Genomic DNA, 18,996 nt, shown 5'->3' on the forward strand with positions numbered 1-18,996 from the left:
TATATATATATATATATAGTTATTTTGGAGTTAACCACTTTTGTCCCTTTTTGGTTATTTTCATTATGATTTAGTTTATTTTCTTATTTTTGGACATCTATAATTGACATACTTTTACGTATTTTGAGTTTTACGTTTTATTTGTGATTTATATAAAAAAGTATATTTAAGAAATTCAATTTATAAATATAATTTTTTTAAAATTGCAAATGTAACTTTGTTATGTTTCTTATTATTGACATAACTGATTAAACAAATCGAAAAAACCCAAAACCAAAAGAGAAAAATCAAATCAAATTAAACTTATTTTGATTCGGATTGAGTTACACTTCTTCAAAATCAAAATCAAAAACTCATACCGCATAGCATAAAATCGAACTAAAAAATCGAATGCACACCTCTACTTGTAATATCACTTTAATTTGAGCTAAAATGGAAATCACTCTAGTTAGAGTCGTAACAAATGATTTTATTTTTTTAATGTTAATATATGACTTCTTTGCTATTGAATTGATATTTTTTATTTAAATTAAAAGCCTATCGAAAACAATTTTTCTTTCTTAATAAAGTAGGAATAAGGCTACATTTTCAGACCCAACTTATAAAATTACATGTAGTAAATTTTCTCCTCGCACATTTGCTATGTGAAAATGAAGCTAAACTATATCAAATATCTAACATGATTTCAGAATTCAATCGCACAAACTGCATTATATCATATATTCCGTCCAATCTTTCACCTTACCATATCCATAGCAAACTATAAGTGGAAAAAAATCAAAGCATCCGTGCTGAACAAAAAACAGTTGAGCATGTGCCTAATGCTAATGCTTTTTACATAATTCCTGAATATGGGCAATACAAGTATATGTAACTACAATTGCAAAGACAGATTGTGGAACAGTCCAATAGTATCATCACTCCTATGGGGTTGGTTATATCACACAATGACAAAAATCCCTCACTCCTTGCCAATATCGGCAGTACAGTGCACACTTGATTCAAGTTTCTTTGCTTCATTCAGTTTCCTTACAGCCTGTAATTAAATATTCAAACTTTGAATTACCCTCCAACTAGTCAACACAGCTTGTAAAAGAAGAACCAGACGTACGTACCTTCATGAAATCCTCATGGATGACATAATCACGCTCTGCACGTACTGCTGATATACCAGCTTCAGTGCACACATTTCGAAGATCAGCTCCATTAAAACCCTGAGGAGAAACAGATTGTCAAAGCTCCCCCTTAGGCAACACAAGCAAACTATTTTTCATAGCATCGCTAGCACACCTCAGCAAGCTTAACAACAGCTTCATAATCAATGTCACCATGTTTGGCAATTCCAGCAGCATGAATCTTGAGGATCTCAATTCTTGATAGTTCATTAGGCAACGGTATTTCTATTTTTCTATCTAACCGACCAGGGCGAAGAAGAGCTGGGTCCAAAACATCTGGCCTGTTTGTTGCCATAATCACTTTTACCTGCAAGCAGAACAAAGATTAACTACTTAGCATCAATGTATTTTTTACTATAAAAAATAAAAGCAGAAAGCAGAAGACCACAGTAATCAAAGCTAAACTCAAGCAAATAATCTATATTCTCTCCTGATTTAAGCAATCTTCTCTTTCTTTTTAGTATGTATCATCGTTATGATAGACAATCAAGTTTTGAGGAATTATCCTTCTTGTACAATCCAAGAAACAAGAACTGCAAGTAAGGGACGAGTGTGCACACCATAGATCATAAATCTATAGAAATTCCCATTATATATCATCTTCTTAGAGATATATAATAAGATCAACTTAAGACCTTTCCAATATGGTCAAATCCATCCAACTGATTAAGCAACTCCATGAGCGTTCTCTGAATTTCACGATCTGCACTTGTTCCCTCACTAAATCGACGTCCACCAATTGCATCAATCTCATCCATGAAAATGATGCAAGGCTTTACACAAAGACAAAAACTATCAGTACATTTTGAGGCAGTACCAGCAGTGGTTCACTGGATTTAGTATACCCAGGATGTTATTGAAGTCCTTACTTGGTGATCACGAGCATAGTTAAACATTTCCCGTATCAATCTCGCACTCTCACCTATGTATTTATCAATAATGGCACTTGATACTACCTGCATTTCTCACAAACTATAAATAAACACTGATATTATGAAATACTTCGAAAAGGGAGGAAATAACCAAAACCTCTACTATAATACCTTTAAGAAATTGGCATCAACGTTGCTGGCAATTGCCCTGGCTAACAAGGTCTTGCCAGTCCCAGGAGGCCCATAGAGAAGAACACCCTGAGACGAACAAACTTGGTAGCATCAGAAGAAACTTAAAGTATCAGCAACTTCAACTATGCAAGCACCATGAAAAATGCAGAGACACAAGAATATGGTCAAGTTATATTAAAAAAGTCACCTTTGGAGGCTTAATTCCAACACGGATGAAAAGTTCAGGGTTCATCAGAGGTAGTTCTATTGATTCTCTCAGCTCTCTGATCTGATCTGACAGTCCACCCACAGCAGAGTAGCTTATATTGCCAGGATCTTCATGAAGCATATTATGCACCAGAGGATGAACCTGTCATAAGAAACTCAAGATAAGGAACTCAGGGTGGAATAAATATGATAATTATCTACAAGTTCCCAACACTAGCCCAGAAATAACCACTAACTTCATGTGGGAGTGCCCTCATGATTGTAAGAGTCAACATATCGAGAACCACTCTAGTGCCAGAAGTTAGATTTTCCTTATCCATTTTACTGCAACGGCCAACCACATACCTTGAACCGCTACCGACTTTAACTATCACTGAAAAATAAATGTTTTAAATTAATCCAAAAAATTACTTCAACTTGTTAATAGCAACTTAAAACCGGGTCAACGGAACAATCCCAATAGAACGCAATATGAAGATGAATAAGTAGTAAATATGGTAATGCATGTTCATAGCTTAAAGAAAAGTAAAGAATATGGATAAACAGTATGTACAGACAATGTACACATGATTAAAACCTATAAACAGCACCACTTGTCACTAGCTCACTTCCATCTTTGCAGCACAAAACCACAATGTTACGTCTAGAAGTAGACTTCTTCTCTAGGTAAAAGAATAAAGGTTCGTATACAGGGCCTCACTTCATCATTATATATGTTTATAATTTTTTATTTTGGGAGGTGGGGAATTTTACTCCTTAAAATCCATAGATCTCAAAAAAATGACAACAAACAACGGAAATACTAGAAGAGAATGTATTACTGCGTTTGTCATCTAGAGGCCGGAGCACTTTGCCTATGATCTGCCCAACGCTCTGAAGCAACTTCAAATCATCTTCTGTTTTACCATATTCCTTTTTGGCTGCACGCAAATTTTCTTTCACTATGTACAATTTTACAACCAGCATCAGTTATACAACAATTTGAACACAGGAAGACAATAGATATATAGTGAAGGTTACTAGCACTTGGACAGAAAATTGTTTGGCATCCTATATAAAAAGAAACAAAATAAATAGATAAAATCAGTGACCATAAAGGAAATATTAACGGTTACAGCATAATTAGCTGTCCCAAAGCAGACTCATTCCTTTGAGTTTTCATTTCCCAATTCGTGATGTAAGATGTGCACTGTTTGTCAATGCTAAACAGCTAAGGATTTAGGTTATAGATGATATACCGATTGAAGCGCATACAATAACTCTCATTTTGACTGATATGGAAGTAGTACAAAACAGAGTTACAGACAACCATAATCACTGGCTTATCAGAAATTTTACCGCAGAAAATTATAAAGAATACTTAATAGGTCAATCGAGAATCATTACAAAGAAAGCGAATTATTTGAATAAAAAAATCTAAGCAAAGGTTATGATCCCCCTTAAAATCTTGAATAGATATTTACACTAAAATGGTGATGTCTGATGACATCTTATGATGAAGTCATCACAACTCTACCTCAATAGTGCAGGACCCTTTGAGAATAAGGAGTAAAGAAAAGCGAAGATGATAAGCCTAAATGAGAAAAAAACTAGGAAAAGAAGAAGAACCATAAAAAGTAATCCCAATCAGAGATATTGGAGTAAACTGCCCAAAAGCAATTTACTCAGAAGAACGTGTATACAATGTATGTTTGAAATACTGATAAGAATACTCCCAATACCGATGAATTCAATAATAATTAGAACACACAAAATAAAGTTAAGGTTCTCTAATCACCTATGCCCATCCAAAATCCTTGTTCCAAAAGGCCTCCTAAGTCCTAAACAAAGTTAAAAACCTTATAGAATTTAGCCAAATTGTCATAGATATTTGGACAAGGCTTAAAGCTCATAGATACTTCAGGAAAAGAGTTTCTATTTTTTCCCCTTTTTTCAAGAAAAATTGTGACACAGTATAGCTTTCCAAGACTTAAAATCATTCATGTTTTTTTAATCAAGGACTTAATAATCAAACATATTTGATGTTCTAAAGTATTAATAATCAAATACATAATTAAAAACAGAAGAAAATACTCATAATTGATACAGCATTTTTTGTTTACTGTGTCTCTTGATCTTTCAATACTTCTCTATGTTTATAGTTGCTTTCGCAATTAAAACTAGTTCCTCAGGAAAATACTATCTCTTAACTTGCCATTTCCTAGTAGACTTACGGTGCCTCAAATTTTTTACTAGTGAAACATCCGCTTTGGTCTTTCTTGGCATGGTTACAAACGTACATGTTTCTCCCAAACCATAAAACTGATTTTCTCATTCAAACAAAACGCTTTTGATTCTTCGTTCAGTTTCTCCTTTCTTCAAATAGGTAAAGAAAGCAATGCTATTTCAATTTGCAAATCTTACTGCCTATGGGAGGAGTCATTTGCAGTAGCGCTTTCAAAATGATAGGTTTCAATTATGTTGTAGTATATCTAAATTAACTATGATTACCATTTGCAACTTGTACTCGAACTAGTTAAGAAGCACTAGCACTGATACCCTATGGTGTAGAGCTGCATTCCCAAAAAATGAGCATAAATCAAACAACAGTGGAAAACCCAAAAAAAATACAGTGGATAACCTTGTCAACTCTTTCCACATACAAAGGTTACATAGACTTATGATGTTGCTTCATAGGTCAGGAGATAAATTTGAGGTCCAACTGTGAGAAGTTTTTGGCAAGGAAAACTATGTAGCAATGTTTCTGATTTCTAAGATTCTTTCATAAAGATAAATGCAGCTACGAATTACAGGAAGGAATAACTTAAGATCTGTAGTTTTGAGAAGTTGTGATGTCCTTTTACAGACCAAGTCATGAACTCGGTACAAAGCAAAATGTTTCTGATAAGGCAGGAAAACATGTAGTCATTCTTCTTAATTATAAGATGCTTTAATAAACATAAAATACGCTACGTGTTGAATGTCATCGGTTAAAATTAAACTTTAAATTGATTTGCAAGTTGTAGGACAAAGTTAAAGCTTTCCATCATTAACTCAAAATTACAACAGAAAGTTACAGAAATTGAAAATCCTTCTAATTGAACATGAATTCACTACTGAGCTTGGAAAGTTATTGTTATAAGCTAGTAGATGCTTGTTGACCAGACAACCACATAAATGACACTTCAATTTATTTTGTTTTGGTGCCGTGGGGTCCAGGCCAGCTTTCGCACACCTCAGCTGATTACACGGGATACCTTTCACCTCCCACCAGCAACACGTCTCAGAACAGATAGGAAGAAATCACCTAATGTTTTTGGCCCTGTTGGGAATTGAACCTTAGACCTCATGGTGCTCAATCCACATCATTGACCACTAGGCTACACCTTTGGGAGCATAAATGACACTTCAAATTGACTTGTCTATGAATAAGAGCAGAGCTTAGTGCTCACTATCTTTAGTTCATTGATCAGAAACTACAAAGTCAAGTGAATCAGTGATGTTAAATGTTAAAATATGTGAACATTCACGACATGTAGCACATTAATGGAAGAAAGTAACTTATCTTGTATGATATAGAAACTAATTACTTATGTTACTACAAGTCGTCGAGATCCCAACATAATGAATCTTTGTGATGTGTAGTCAACAACTAATCCAACAAGTATTATTCTTCTTTTCTCTTTTCACATGGTATCAAAGCCTCTAACATTTTGTTAAAACCTAGGTAGAAAGAAGTTAGCCATTTGCTAATCAGAAGAAAGTGAAAGCCCTTGTTGAATGACAAACATCCAACGACAAGAACAACAAAGGACCCTAGAGATCTTCACACCATACAGTTGCTCTCATTGTGCATTTAACTAAACCAAATTATGATCTTTCATTTCTTTTTCTCTTACCTTAAAGGTGTGTTTGTTGGAAAATATTTTTCAATTTCTCCATGCTTATAATAAATTTTTGAAAACATATGCTTTAGGAAAACAGGTTCCTTAAAATTTATAATAAAGAAGACTTCCCCAGTAGAAGTAGAAAAACAAGTTCCATATAAAGCATTCTACAATGATCGTCTCCTCCCCAACCTCCAACACATCCCACCCCTATTTCCAACCCACTTCTCCCCATCCCACCCCCATAGCCGTCATCCCCATCCCCACCAACCCCACCCCACTCTATAGTATTTATCTAGATTATATACACATGTTTTTGAGTATAACATTTTTGTTACACACCAAACACAAGAAAGTAAGTATTCTATTCCAAAACAAAATTCAGAACCTGCCACAACAAGTTACAGATTCCTAATTACAATTGTGGAAAGTACTAGAAAGATCTTTAATCCTATAGCAAAATTTACAAGGAACCTAAAAGTAAGTAAGAAAATCACTTATTTCTTAGGAAAGCATTTCCCTTCGTGCCAAACACACCATAATCATTGTTTTATCCCTACAAAAAGCAATCATAGCATAAGCACATGGACATATTCATACATTGCGAGAAACACCACAAAGAACCCACTAAAACAAACCTGAGGGTGGTTTCAATATAACTAAGCTCTGCAGGAATTAGTAATTTTTTACATCAAGACTTAAGCAAACACATCATACTAAAAGATGGCTGCATGACATTCGTATAATAAGGGACTTAAGATTTGTCAATCAATCTTCAATACCAATCCCAAATTAGTTACAGTCAGTATGAATCCCCTATTCATTCAGAAACTTTGGATTCTTGAACTTTACACCAACTCTCTCGCCAGAAGACATACTTTTCTCTTCTTTTTGGAAAGTTGTCTCTCACCGGAAGACATACCATCTATCCTTCCCTGCTTACCCTTAAGAAACCAAAAATTAGTAACGCCTAAAAATTGCTGTATCTAAGCAAGGGATTATCAACTCAAACGCCTCTTAGGTTTTTTATGAGTTGGCAAATAACTTAATTTCCCCTCTATCTCTTTCTTCTTCATTTCTCTTCCACATTTCTGGTATCAGGAGCTTCTCTTGTTACAATTATCAACTAAAAACGCCTCTTTATGCGTATATAGAGATGATACTAGAACTCCTTTTTTATCCTGTTATAGTTTAGAGGATCGATCCAATATTTCAGTAGCTAGCAAGCTAAAAGATAAGTTATGCACACCACAGTTCAGCACAAGCTAAACGTACATATGTGTAGTATACAGATACACGTATAAACACACACACACACACATATTCACTGTCTTATAATCCTCGATTAGCTTCTGTTGTTACAATCATCAACTAAAAACGTCTCTCATGTGTAGAACTCCTTTTATCCTGTTATGGTTTAGATGATCAATCCAATATTCCAGTAGCTGGCAAGCTAAAAGATAAGTTATGATCACCAAAGTTACAGAGGCAAGCTAAACATACACATATGTAGTATAAAGATACATGTACAAACACATTTATACATAATGTGTGCACGCATTCACTGCCTATAAATCCTGGATTAGCTTCTGTTGTTACAATCATCAACTAAAAACGTCTCTCATGTGTAGAACTCCTTTTATCCTGTTATGGTTTAGATGATCAATCCAATATTCCAGTAGCTGGCAAGCTAAAAGATAAGTTCTGATCACCACAGTTTCAGAGGCAAGCTAAACGTACACATATGTAGTATGTAGATACATGTATAAACACATTTATACATAATGTACGCACGCATTCACTGCCTATTAATCCTCGGTTAGCTTGTGTTCATCAGGTAACCAAAATGAAGTTAAGAATTCAGGAAGAGTAGGGTTTTGAGATTTTTAGAGAATTTTACCTGCCCATAGCTGAGCATCTAGCTCCTTCTGCTCGAGTTGCTTTTTCCGGAATTCAGCATATGCCGTACGGCGGCGGACATTTTCCGACTCGCTCGTCATCGGAATATTCTCAATCACCTATCTAAATTCAAATGACTTGCAGAAAACGAAACAGAAATAGTGTGATCTTCTACTCTTTTCTTTCTACAAAATGAAAAAAGTGGAGGTAGCAATTGAGTGGGCTTAAGCTAAATTGTGACTTTGTTCAAAGCCCAATGATATCAAAAAGACTTTGAAACATGAAGAGCATATCATATCCAAATTTTGAGATTGTTTAAAGGAATTTTGAGTTGATTGAGAGGGAAAAAAAGTTGTATATTTTATTGTATCAACAATGTATAAAAATGTAGTATATCATTTATATACGATTATACATTATCTATATAACGGAATAAGGTCAAAATTGCCCTTAAACTATCCGAAATAGCTTATATGTATTCTTAAACTATATTTCGGCTCAAAAATACCCTTTCCATCAAACTATTGGGACACATCTACCCTTTTAGTTAACGAAAGTATCCATGTGTGTGTTAAATGACACATGAACGCCACATGTGCACGCCAAACAGACCCCACCTCCACGTGCATAGACGACTTAAATCTCTAATTTCACTCTTTTTCCCCCCATTTCAATTATTCGGTTTTGAATTTTTTAAATAATGCTCACCGAATACCATACTAAACAACTTCTGTTTGATTCATACACCATGACACCGAATATATCACGTAAGTTTATCCATGACCAGTAAAAAATGAAATCATCTAAAACCCGGTCCCTAATGCAACCCAATTATGGCCAAACAAAAATCTATAGATAAATATTCTATAACTACTCCCATAATCTATGATTGAACGTTAGCTAAACTTTTGAACTTTCCCCAATTTTGAATGAAAACCCTAACCTTCAATTTCATTTTTTTTTTTCTATTAGATCTTCTGTTGTGGGCTTCTTCAATTCCATTTGTATCTTTTTTTTTCGGTGGGTGAGTTTTGTTGATTTGAAGACGGATAAGTGAGTTGGTGGCCCTAACTATTTATGGAATTGCATGAATTTGAAATGTATTGATATTTTAGTGATTTAGAATTGTAGTACAAAATTGGATTCAGCAAGAAAAAATACGAAAGAAGGAACCAATAATCTTTTTAGCTGTTTATAGATTATATAGATAATTGTTTGAGGAATGGGGAGCTCAGAATCAGAAGGGGGAATGTTGGAATGCGATAACAGAAGTATTGTTTCTAAAGGAAAAGATGAAATGAGGGGGAAAAGAGTGAAATTATGGATTTAATTCGTCGATGTGGTAGTGGAGTGTGTTTGGCGTGCACATGTGGCATCCATGTGACATTTAACACACATATGAAGAGAGATGAGCGAAATAGGAGAGAGAGAAGCGAAAGAGTCAAATAATGCATTTAGAATAAATTAGACTATATATATTCGAACTACATGTATATAGATTTATTTGGACGCACCAAATACATATATGTGAAGTCCAAAATCTGGTAAATTCGTAATATTGCAAACTAAATATTAGGGTAATAATTAAATAAACTATTATTGAGGAAAATAATAAATATAATATAAAATCTTTTAATGAACGATAAAATATTCGATCAACATATTTAAGAACCTTCATGTTTGTTTATCTTTTTCATATTATTCGTCCTTTTTTTTTAATAGAATTTTTTTTATCCTAACATAAAAGGATTAATAGAAAAAAATGAATTATATCATTAGTTTTGAAGGAAGAATATAAGTTAATCCCTTCATAATAAGTGTAATTCGAAATCAAACTAAGATAAACAATAAATTTATTTTATTTTTTGTAATTGATGGACAAATCCAAACCAATCCATTACATATAAAAATACGTTCGGACCAAATAATTTTACAATATTTCTTATAGTTAAAAGACATTCTTAACCCTTTTCCACGAATCAATCATCTATCAAGCTCCAAATTTGATCAAAACAATGTCTAAAAATAGGTTATAACTTCTAAAAAAGGTAAGTAAAAAAACGAAGAGTAGAGAGAAAACAACGCTAGATAACCATGTTAACCACTAAAACATGTAACAAAATAAGGCAACTAACATTAACAGAAATTCAAAAAAAATAAACTTGGCATATTTTTTTCACCCCAAAAACATGGCCAAAACTACACACAATTGAAATCTCTCACATTCATTTTTTTTTCCTCTTCTTCTTCTTTTTATCTTTTAAGGTTTGGGGAAAATATTATCAAAGGGTCTAAAAATGAAAACAAAACATAAATTAACACCCCTACCCTTTACCCCTACCCCTACCCCTACCCATATTATGGGTATTTTATTGATATGTTTCATTTTTTCTATCACAAATTCATTTGTCATTGCTCAAGATGATGCTGTACCTGCAAAATCATTTCCTGTATTCACCCCAGAAGATAATTTCCTCATCGATTGTGGTGCTACTTCATCGGTCACACTTCCGGGGAATAAGGCTTTTCAACCTGATCAAAATACCGCGAAATATCTTTCTTATACTGGTAAAGATATACAAGCATGTGCATCAGACAAAGTCAATGTTCCTTCAACGTTATATGTAAACGCGAAAATCTTCACAACTGAAGCTATTTACACGTTTCATGCCAGTACTTCAGGGTTGCATTGGATCAGACTACATTTCTTTCCATTTAAATACGAAGAATATGATCTTAAAACAGCTAAATTTTCTGTTAAAACAGATAGTTTGGTACTTGTACGTGATTTTCAAATTGGTAAAGACGAGGCTATTGTCAAGGAGTTTGTTGTTAACGTTACCTCAGAGCGTTTTGCTATTAAATTTGAGCCAGCTCAAGGATCTGTAGCGTTTGTTAATGCTATTGAGTTTGTTACTGTACCTGCTAAAATGCTTGATTATTCTGTTCCAGTTCTATTCCCCGTTTCACAGAGATTTGATCTTTCTAAAACTAATTTCCAGACGATGTATAGGCTTAATGTCGGTGGCCCTGCTTTGGATTCAACGAACGATACTCTTGGAAGAAATTGGATGTCTGATAATCAATTTCGAAACAATGCTACTGGTGCAGAGGTATCAACACAAGCCTCTGCTATTAATTATTTGAAATCATCAGGAGGTTCACCGTTGATTGCGCCACCAACAGTTTATAGTTCTGCTGTAAAAATGGCGGATTCAGAAACTACGATTGCTAATTTTAACATATCATGGAGTATGGATATCGACACTGTATATCCTCACTTGATTCGCTTACATTTCTGTGATATTATTAGCAAAGCTCTTAATGAGCTCTATTTCAATGTGTATATCAATGACAAGATGGCTATTTCTGGGCTAGATTTGTCATCATTGACAAATCATTTGTCTACAGCTTTTTACAAGGATTTTGTTGTGGATTCTTCCATGGTGTCTAACCCACTCGTTGTACGTGTTTCTCCTGTGAATGATGTTCAAGGTTTTAGAAATGCGATTCTAAATGGGCTTGAGGTTTTTCGGATGAATAACTCTGTTGGTAGCTTGGATGGGGAATATGGTGTTGATGGACAAAAACAAAGTGGTCCAAGTAAAACAGTGGCTTATGTTGGATTCGCGATGATGTTTGGAGCGTTTGTGGGGTTGGGTGCAATGGCGGTTAAATGGCAGAAGAGACCACAAGATTGGCAAAAGAGGAATAGTTTTTCGTCTTGGTTACTTCCGGTTCATGCTGGTGATTCAACATTCATGTCATCATCTTCGCGAAGCAAGAGCCAATTCTTCTCATCAAAGAACATGGGATTAGGTCAGTACTTTAGTTTTGCTGAATTGTCAGACGCCACCAGGAACTGGGAACCTAGTGAAATAATCGGTGTTGGTGGCTTTGGAAATGTATACTATGGAGAACTTGATGATGGTACAAAAGTTGCTGTCAAGAGAGGAAATCCACAATCAGAGCAAGGTATAAATGAATTCCAGACAGAAATACAGATGCTATCTAAGTTGAGGCATCGACATTTAGTGTCGTTGATTGGGTATTGTGATGAAAGTGCTGAGATGATATTGGTTTATGAGTTTATGCAAAATGGTCCATTGAGAGATCATCTCTACGGAAAGAACATGCCGCCTTTATCATGGAAGCAACGATTAGATATCTGTATTGGTGCTGCTCGCGGACTTCATTACCTCCACACGGGTGCATCTACTGGGATCATACATAGAGATGTCAAAACCACCAACATTTTGCTTGATGAGAATTTTGTCGCAAAGATGGCTGATTTTGGTCTATCTAAAGATGGACCGACAACAGAACAGACTCATGTGAGCACTGCTGTGAAGGGAAGTTTTGGCTACTTAGATCCTGAATACTTTAGGAAGCAACAGTTGACAGACAAATCTGATGTCTACTCATTTGGGGTTGTACTTCTTGAAGCCTTATGTGCTCGTCCTGCTATTAATCCATCATTACCAAGAGAGCAAGTGAATTTGGCAGAATGGGCAATGCAGTGGAAAAGAAAAGGGTTATTGGACAAGATAATTGATCCAACACTTGTAGGACATATAGATCCAGAATCAATGAAGAAATTCGCGGAAGCAACAGAGAAGTGTTTGGCTGAATATGGTGTTGACAGACCTACAATGGGTGATGTTTTATGGAACTTGGAGTACGCGTTGCAGATGCAAGAAGCCTCGTTACAAGGAAAGACAGAAGACATCGATAACAAAGCAATTGTTGCACCAATTCCTCCTCCTACAGTTGCCCATGCTAATGTTTCAAATGATAACAAACATATTTCTTCACCACAACAACATACAAATCCTACTGAAGTTCAACCCATTGATGACAAGTCAGGGACTTTTGCTCAATTTGAGCCTATAAATGGACGATAAAACAAACACTTAGCTTGTTTGATAGACAAATCAACAATCTACAATTGAAGGTTATGAAATACATGTGTATGTAGTAAAATTCAGCTTTATATGGATGCCATTTTGCTGAAAAATGTAATTGAGAACAATGTAATGTTTCACATAAAATACTACTTTACTACATTGTTTTTCTTCTCTTAAATTTATTGGCATCTCTTTGTATCCTTTAATTTCTCTCTTTATTGATGGATAAAATAACTCAATCAGATGATCTATCAAGTAGTACTTCTTAAGTAGTTGTATCATATTTTTATAGCCAATTTGCCACAAAAACTCTTTGCGAAGTAATTTATCAAACTAACCATTAGTCTGAAGAACCAGAAAAAAATATAGTGCAGCAACTAGCAACGATCTTCTCCACTAACACCTGCCGTATTTCTACATCAAGCATATGAGAAATCTAATAGAAAATCAAAAGCAAAACATTATTCTTAAAGGTGTAGCCCACATAGGGAGGTGCAAGAGAATGATGTTTGTGGCAACCATCCTGCCATTGTCGGGATAGTTAGTGAAGGAAGCTCTGCTGGAAGCCTCCTTTATAAACCCCTGCAAGATAGTAGTTAGGGAAGTCAATATTACAACAAAAGCAAATTTGAATATGCAGGAAACTGAAAATAAAAGAAGAGCGACGAAAGGTTGTTCAAAAGAAAAGAAGAGGTGTGAAGAAAGCTCACAAAATGACAATACAATTAATCCCACAGAACTATATCAGGTTCCAGTCCCAAAAAAAGTGCTTCAAGAACGAAGATACAATAGCAGGAAACAAAATTTCAAGCAATTATCCTGCTATACAGGCTTTCCATTTGGAAGAAAAATTCAGACCTCAAAAAATGATTTTTCGTGATATTTGTTTGTTTGATGATTGATCATGTAATTGTCAGATTTTCATTCAACATTCATCATAAGCTTCTGGAGGATGCAGCTGAGTTAAAAAAGAGAAGTAAGCTCCTGTAAATGACTTGGCCTCCTAAACCCAAAATCAAGGGAGTTGACAAAATCTAAAAATATAAGGGAATTATTGACATCACTAAGATTACACCATGCAAAAAGGTTTTACTAAGCATCTCTACGTTAAATCATAAAGTGGAGTTGTGTTTCCATCAGAACACCTCTGATTCTTCTCCTTCAAAATACTCCATATTACACACTATGAAATCACCCTCCATGAAATATTTCTGATGGTTTTCTCAACTCACTAGCTACCCCACGACCAAGCAAATGACTTTCCATGGCTCGAAATAAAATTTTGCACTTAAATGTGTAAATTTCATCTGCAAATGGTAATCATCTCAAATGCAGTTCACTTGGGCAAGTGCGAAAGGAGGATGGAGTAGGCAACAGATACAAAGCTCCATACGCAGTTACGCGCACATCACAAAACTTGAGAGAAGGGAAAGCAAGCAACACCAAAGGGATTGCAATGGATACAAGATCCTATTTTCAAGTTGGAGACTAAGAATACCTACCCTCCTTGTGAATGGGAACTTGGGAAGTGAAAAGCCTTCACCCGTTGAAAGCTTCACAATATTCCCTCTAAATCCTTGCTATAAATTGCTACTCCCTCCCCGTCCCATTTTATGTGGCAAAATTTGACTAGGCACGGAGTTTAAGAAATAATAAAGACTTTGAAATGTTTACCAAATTGCCCTTCAAAAAAGTAAACCCACTTTTCTCTCTCATCATAAATGTATTAGAGTACTATTTTTAAAATCAAGTGGGACCAATAAGGGTAAAAATGAATTGTACCTTTAAATACTTACCATATAAGGAAATTAACATTCTTTTTGGGACTGAGCGAAAAGGAAATGGTGCCACATAAAATGGGATCGGAGGGAGTATCAATTTTCCCAATACGTCCATTCTCTACTATCAATTTTCCCAATACGTCCACTCTGATTGATCATTACTCAGCTCTTTTCCACATAACAAGGGATCCAGACTCGATGTCTCTCAAATAAAGATGGGTGATGGCACAACCTGGAGCATTATGCTCAGAAGAAATTTACAGGATTGGAAATTTGATGACATGGTCAAAGTACAGTTGAAGTATTTTTGTGGAAAGCGACACAAAAGTCATTTAACTTCCATGCAAATTCACTGAATTTCTAATAATAATGATATAACAACTTATGTTATGTTTGTCGTATTAGAAAAAAACAGATTTCCCTTGATGAAATAGAGAAACAGTTGACCCATTTGTTGGATTAAGGAGATAAGCATGTGAAGATGACATAAGATAGTTAGTACTACAGGGAAGATCAAAATCTTCCTGTCATGATACAAATGGTAGAAATGATCCTGCGCATTGCTGAAGGAAATTCATTTGTGGTTGACCAAACCCTACGATGCAAATTCCACATGTATCATCTTCCAGTAATGTGGCATAACTAGCTGATCAATTCATGCAGAACTTCTCAAAAATATTCTTGTTTCAGCTTATAAAGTACAATAATAGACAGAAAGTGAACTACCAAGAATATCTCCCCATATTAAAGCAAACAGTCATTATATCTTTCTTGGCCTATGGGCTAAAGATCTCAAGTGTAGCTCCTATTATCATCTATATAGGAGAACTGCTGTTACCGAGCATATCAATCAGACTACTCACACTATGGCCTACCTCAGTCCCGAGAGCTAGAAATGGCTAACGTGCATCGGAATCAGTTTAGTCATCTAGTGGAAGAATATTGCTCTAAGTTAGAAAGACTAAGCAAATAGACCACAGTGCTTGCATTTCACCACGTGCCCAATCCCTTTATTTAAGTGAAATGCTCGCAAAATCCTGAACTTTGAAGCTTGCATATTCAAATTTGGAATAAAAACACGGAAAAGACAATGGATTTTTCACATTACTCTAAGCACTTGCATAGAAATCACTAAATCTCAACCCAAGGAACTTATCTAAAATTCAACACTCATACACGAGCACTACACACTTTATAATCAGCATGTTGTTATGAAATGTGGATACTTGAGTTCATCCCTTTTTTACATAGGTTAAAGTGCAATGGATATTAACTACTTAAATCTGTCTTGTGAGTAATGAACCAAACAGGAAACAGTAAAATTCAGTCGATTTCTAAAATGAATTCCCCCTTCAGTCATTACTGAGGTAAAATGCACATGATCACAAGGCACTAAAAACAATTCAATGATTAAAAAACCTACAATTTCCAACATTTAGATATTACTGTGCATTAAAGCTTTAGTGGTTGACACCTTTTATCCACACCTTGTGTTACATTAGATATGCACATGCCTGTTTAAATAGTGAAATAAATTGGAGATTGGTCGCTAATGAGTCAATCAACTTCTTTAGCACTAAACATCAGTTATAACTTTCACCCATCTTAAATAAGCAAAACTGAAGCTTGCGGACAGAAGGTAGAGCAACCTACATCCTCACACTAAGACACCCATACGCAACCAACCACCCAAAGTAATTGACGCTTATTGCCAAGCCAACTTCTTCTTTACAATGAGATAAATGTAAATTTTCTACACATCATAGCAGCAAGTAGTCCACTTGGTTCTCAATTTTCTAATTTTTTTTCTTTATGTTGCCGTGTTGAGGGAAGTGACTAAATCTGCTAATTCTAGTCATTATCAACAATTAGTTCATGCCATATAACATATGATTAATATATATTTGTTTTATAAAAAAACAGCTTGCCATGTTCCCCACACCATCCATTGAGAGCAGTAGAAATCTCCCCTACACTACCATCCAATCTCCCTGAGGGATAGAACTTCTTTGTGACTTCTAGTCAAAGTTACCAATCCATTCATATCATCTAGCTTGTGTTTATAATAAAAGTAACATGTATAAAATCCACTACATTGCTAGTCTTCCCATTACCATTTGCTAACTTTAGCAACAACATAAACAACACCTACACCTCAATGATAAATTAGTTGGGTTCGGCTATATCCTATATGAATCCTCTATATCCATCTTTCATTCCACCTCTGCTACTTTTAGATTGTAACTCATCCTACAATAATCACTCATTCAATAGGATATGAATCCCACAAATCGAATAATTAACAAGTTACTCTTTAGTTTGTTTACCTGACTTTTTTGATAAGGATGGATTTGAGCTTCCGAGCGAGTTCTTGAGAACGGATTTTCCGTTCAAGGATCTTACGAGCCAATACACGCTTCTCCGAGTTCTTGATGTGATGCAGCTGTTCGCGCTTAATCAGCCGTTCTATTCCGCTAGACTGCATTTTCCTCTGCATCAAAAACAGTGCTTGGTCTAGGTTGTTGTTCCTCACCTTCACTCTTATGCCTCGCCATTGTTGCAGCTCCCAATTTAGTGGATTTAGGGCTACGTTCGGTCGATTGAAGATGTTCATCACTGACCTAATCATTTCTAGGGTTTCTCGATTTTGCTCTGAAATTGGGGCTATTTCAATTTTTTGTGGGAGAATTATGCAGTTTGTATTAGTTTATCTATCTTAAGTCGATTTAACCCATTATATTACTCACTTGATAAAATAAGTCTTGGTTAGTTTTTTGGTGACAGATTCAAGAACCGATCAAATCCTTCTTAAAATATAATTAAGTAAATTTGAGATTAAATTAATGTTTTTAAAATTTTTTAATTTTTTATAAAATATAAAAAAGTATTTTATTTTTTCAATTTTTATAATTCTATTCAAATTATTTTTTTTAAAAAAAATAAATAAAAATAGGATTTTCTCTTCTTCTCTCAACGTTCTCGTTTCTCTTTTTCTTCCTCTGTAGAAAATCTAAAAATTCAACTATCAAAACAAATATCCTCCCCCATTATCTTATCTTCCTTCTCATCTCCGATCGTGACTCTCTCCTCTTTCTGAATTGAAGATTGTGTTTGACTTAAAATGTTGTAAGTTAATCTTTTTGAGAAATTTTACAATTTTGGAACAATACTAAGCTTTTTTTTTAGGTTAATGAAGAATAAATCGTTCTATAGATGTGAAAAATGTATAATAGTGTAATTGTACCTATTATTTTTTATTTTAGAAAGAAAATTAACAAACCCAAAAAATTATAATTTTGAGAAAATATATAAATAATGTTAACATTCAGTGAAAATTCATTTTTTGTTGTTTTTGTTGTTGTTTTTGTTGTTCTTTTTGTGACCATTTTGTTCATATGATTTAAGAAATATAGTTTTGTTTAGTTGTCCGATAAATATTTGGAATATAGGAGATTGAAAAAATATATTTTTTAATCACTATGTATAATTAGTGAAAGAAACAGACAATGATTATTGCTCTGTATCACACTCAAACCCAAAAGGCAAGGAGAACAAAAAGAAGGAGAAGGACCTAAAGATGGAGAAGGAGAAATTGAAAAAGAAAGCGAAAGAGAAAAAGAAAAAAGTAGAAGTCATCAATTGTAATGTGAAGCAACAATATCCTCCTTTGATTAGATTGATGGTTATGTATACCATTGTGAATTACCTTTTTTGTTGATAAGTTGTATAAAACAAATGGTGAAGTGTTTATTTTGCTGATAATCTTAATATTTTCTTTTTGTTGAAACAAATGTCAATTATGATGGAAAAGAAGAAATGTGGTGTATGTGACAACATATATAACCTATGTTGCAAAAAGCACCACAGAATTATCTACATGTGCCTCAACGGAAAGGATATATGTGGCAACATATATAACCTATGTTGTAAAAAGCACAGAATTATCTATATGTGTCCCAACAGAAAGGATATATGTGGCAACATATGTCACAACAAGAAGATATGTGGCAACATATGTCACGTAAAGAAGATATGTGATAACATATGTCACAGAATGAAGATATGTGACAACATATATATGTCACATAAAGAAGCTA

The 18,996-nt window shown here is 34.5% G+C and overlaps 3 protein-coding genes across 6 annotated transcripts; 1 reads left to right on the forward strand and 2 right to left on the reverse strand.

Annotated features, from left to right (window-relative positions):
* Nucleotides 1-722: 722 nt before the first annotated feature.
* LOC107001725 (26S proteasome regulatory subunit 10B homolog A-like) lies at nt 723-8,493 on the reverse strand. Of its 4 annotated transcripts, none has more exons than XM_027912274.1 (10): nt 8,213-8,493; nt 3,268-3,366; nt 2,683-2,819; nt 2,427-2,588; nt 2,219-2,305; nt 2,045-2,131; nt 1,811-1,948; nt 1,291-1,482; nt 1,116-1,214; nt 723-1,036 (listed from the first exon to the last, which is right to left on the reverse strand). In XM_027912274.1, the coding sequence occupies exons 1-10, from the start codon at nt 8,310-8,312 to the stop codon at nt 962-964; spliced, it is 1,176 nt and encodes a 391-aa protein (XP_027768075.1). In that variant the 5' UTR covers nt 8,313-8,493; the 3' UTR covers nt 723-961. The 4 variants fall into 4 exon arrangements, with proteins under 4 accessions (XP_027768075.1, XP_015055184.1, XP_027768076.1 ...); XM_015199698.2 differs by having other exon boundaries at nt 3,268-3,387; nt 8,213-8,491; XM_027912275.1 differs by lacking the exon at nt 3,268-3,366 and having other exon boundaries at nt 8,213-8,491.
* A 1,884-nt stretch (nt 8,494-10,377) lies between these two features.
* Nucleotides 10,378-13,296, forward strand: LOC107032062 (probable receptor-like protein kinase At2g21480). Its single transcript, XM_015233627.2, has one exon. It carries the CDS (start codon nt 10,509-10,511, stop codon nt 13,113-13,115), a length of 2,607 nt encoding a protein of 868 aa, XP_015089113.2. The 5' UTR covers nt 10,378-10,508; the 3' UTR covers nt 13,116-13,296.
* Nucleotides 13,297-13,377: 81 nt separating this feature from the next.
* LOC107032063 lies at nt 13,378-17,622 on the reverse strand. The gene is made up of 2 exons (XM_015233628.2): nt 17,227-17,622; nt 13,378-13,700 (listed from the first exon to the last, which is right to left on the reverse strand). Exons 1-2 carry the CDS (start codon nt 17,526-17,528, stop codon nt 13,691-13,693), a joined length of 312 nt encoding a protein of 103 aa, XP_015089114.1. The 5' UTR covers nt 17,529-17,622; the 3' UTR covers nt 13,378-13,690.
* Between the last annotated feature and the right edge of the window lie 1,374 nt (nt 17,623-18,996).

This window comes from Solanum pennellii, chromosome 10 (genome assembly GCF_001406875.1).
Source record: "Solanum pennellii chromosome 10, SPENNV200".
Classification (NCBI taxonomy): Eukaryota; Viridiplantae; Streptophyta; class Magnoliopsida; order Solanales; family Solanaceae; genus Solanum; species Solanum pennellii.

Bases quoted from the DNA above. Each gene is read 5' to 3' on its own strand.
- LOC107001725 (XM_015199698.2), bottom strand. From the start codon at position 8,312: ATGACGAGCGAGTCGGAAAATGTCCGCCGCCGTACGGCATATGCTGAA. The intron at 3,388-8,212 runs GTAAAATTCTCT...AATTGTACATAG, and splicing joins AGATGCTCAGCTATGGGCAG to TGAAAGAAAATTTGCGTGCA. The intron at 2,132-2,218 runs GTATTATAGTAG...TGAGAAATGCAG, and splicing joins TTGATGCCAATTTCTTAAAG to GTAGTATCAAGTGCCATTAT.
- LOC107032062 (XM_015233627.2), top strand. From the start codon at position 10,509: ATGAAAACAAAACATAAATTAACACCCCTACCCTTTACCCCTACCCCT.
- LOC107032063 (XM_015233628.2), bottom strand. From the start codon at position 17,528: ATGATTAGGTCAGTGATGAACATCTTCAATCGACCGAACGTAGCCCTA.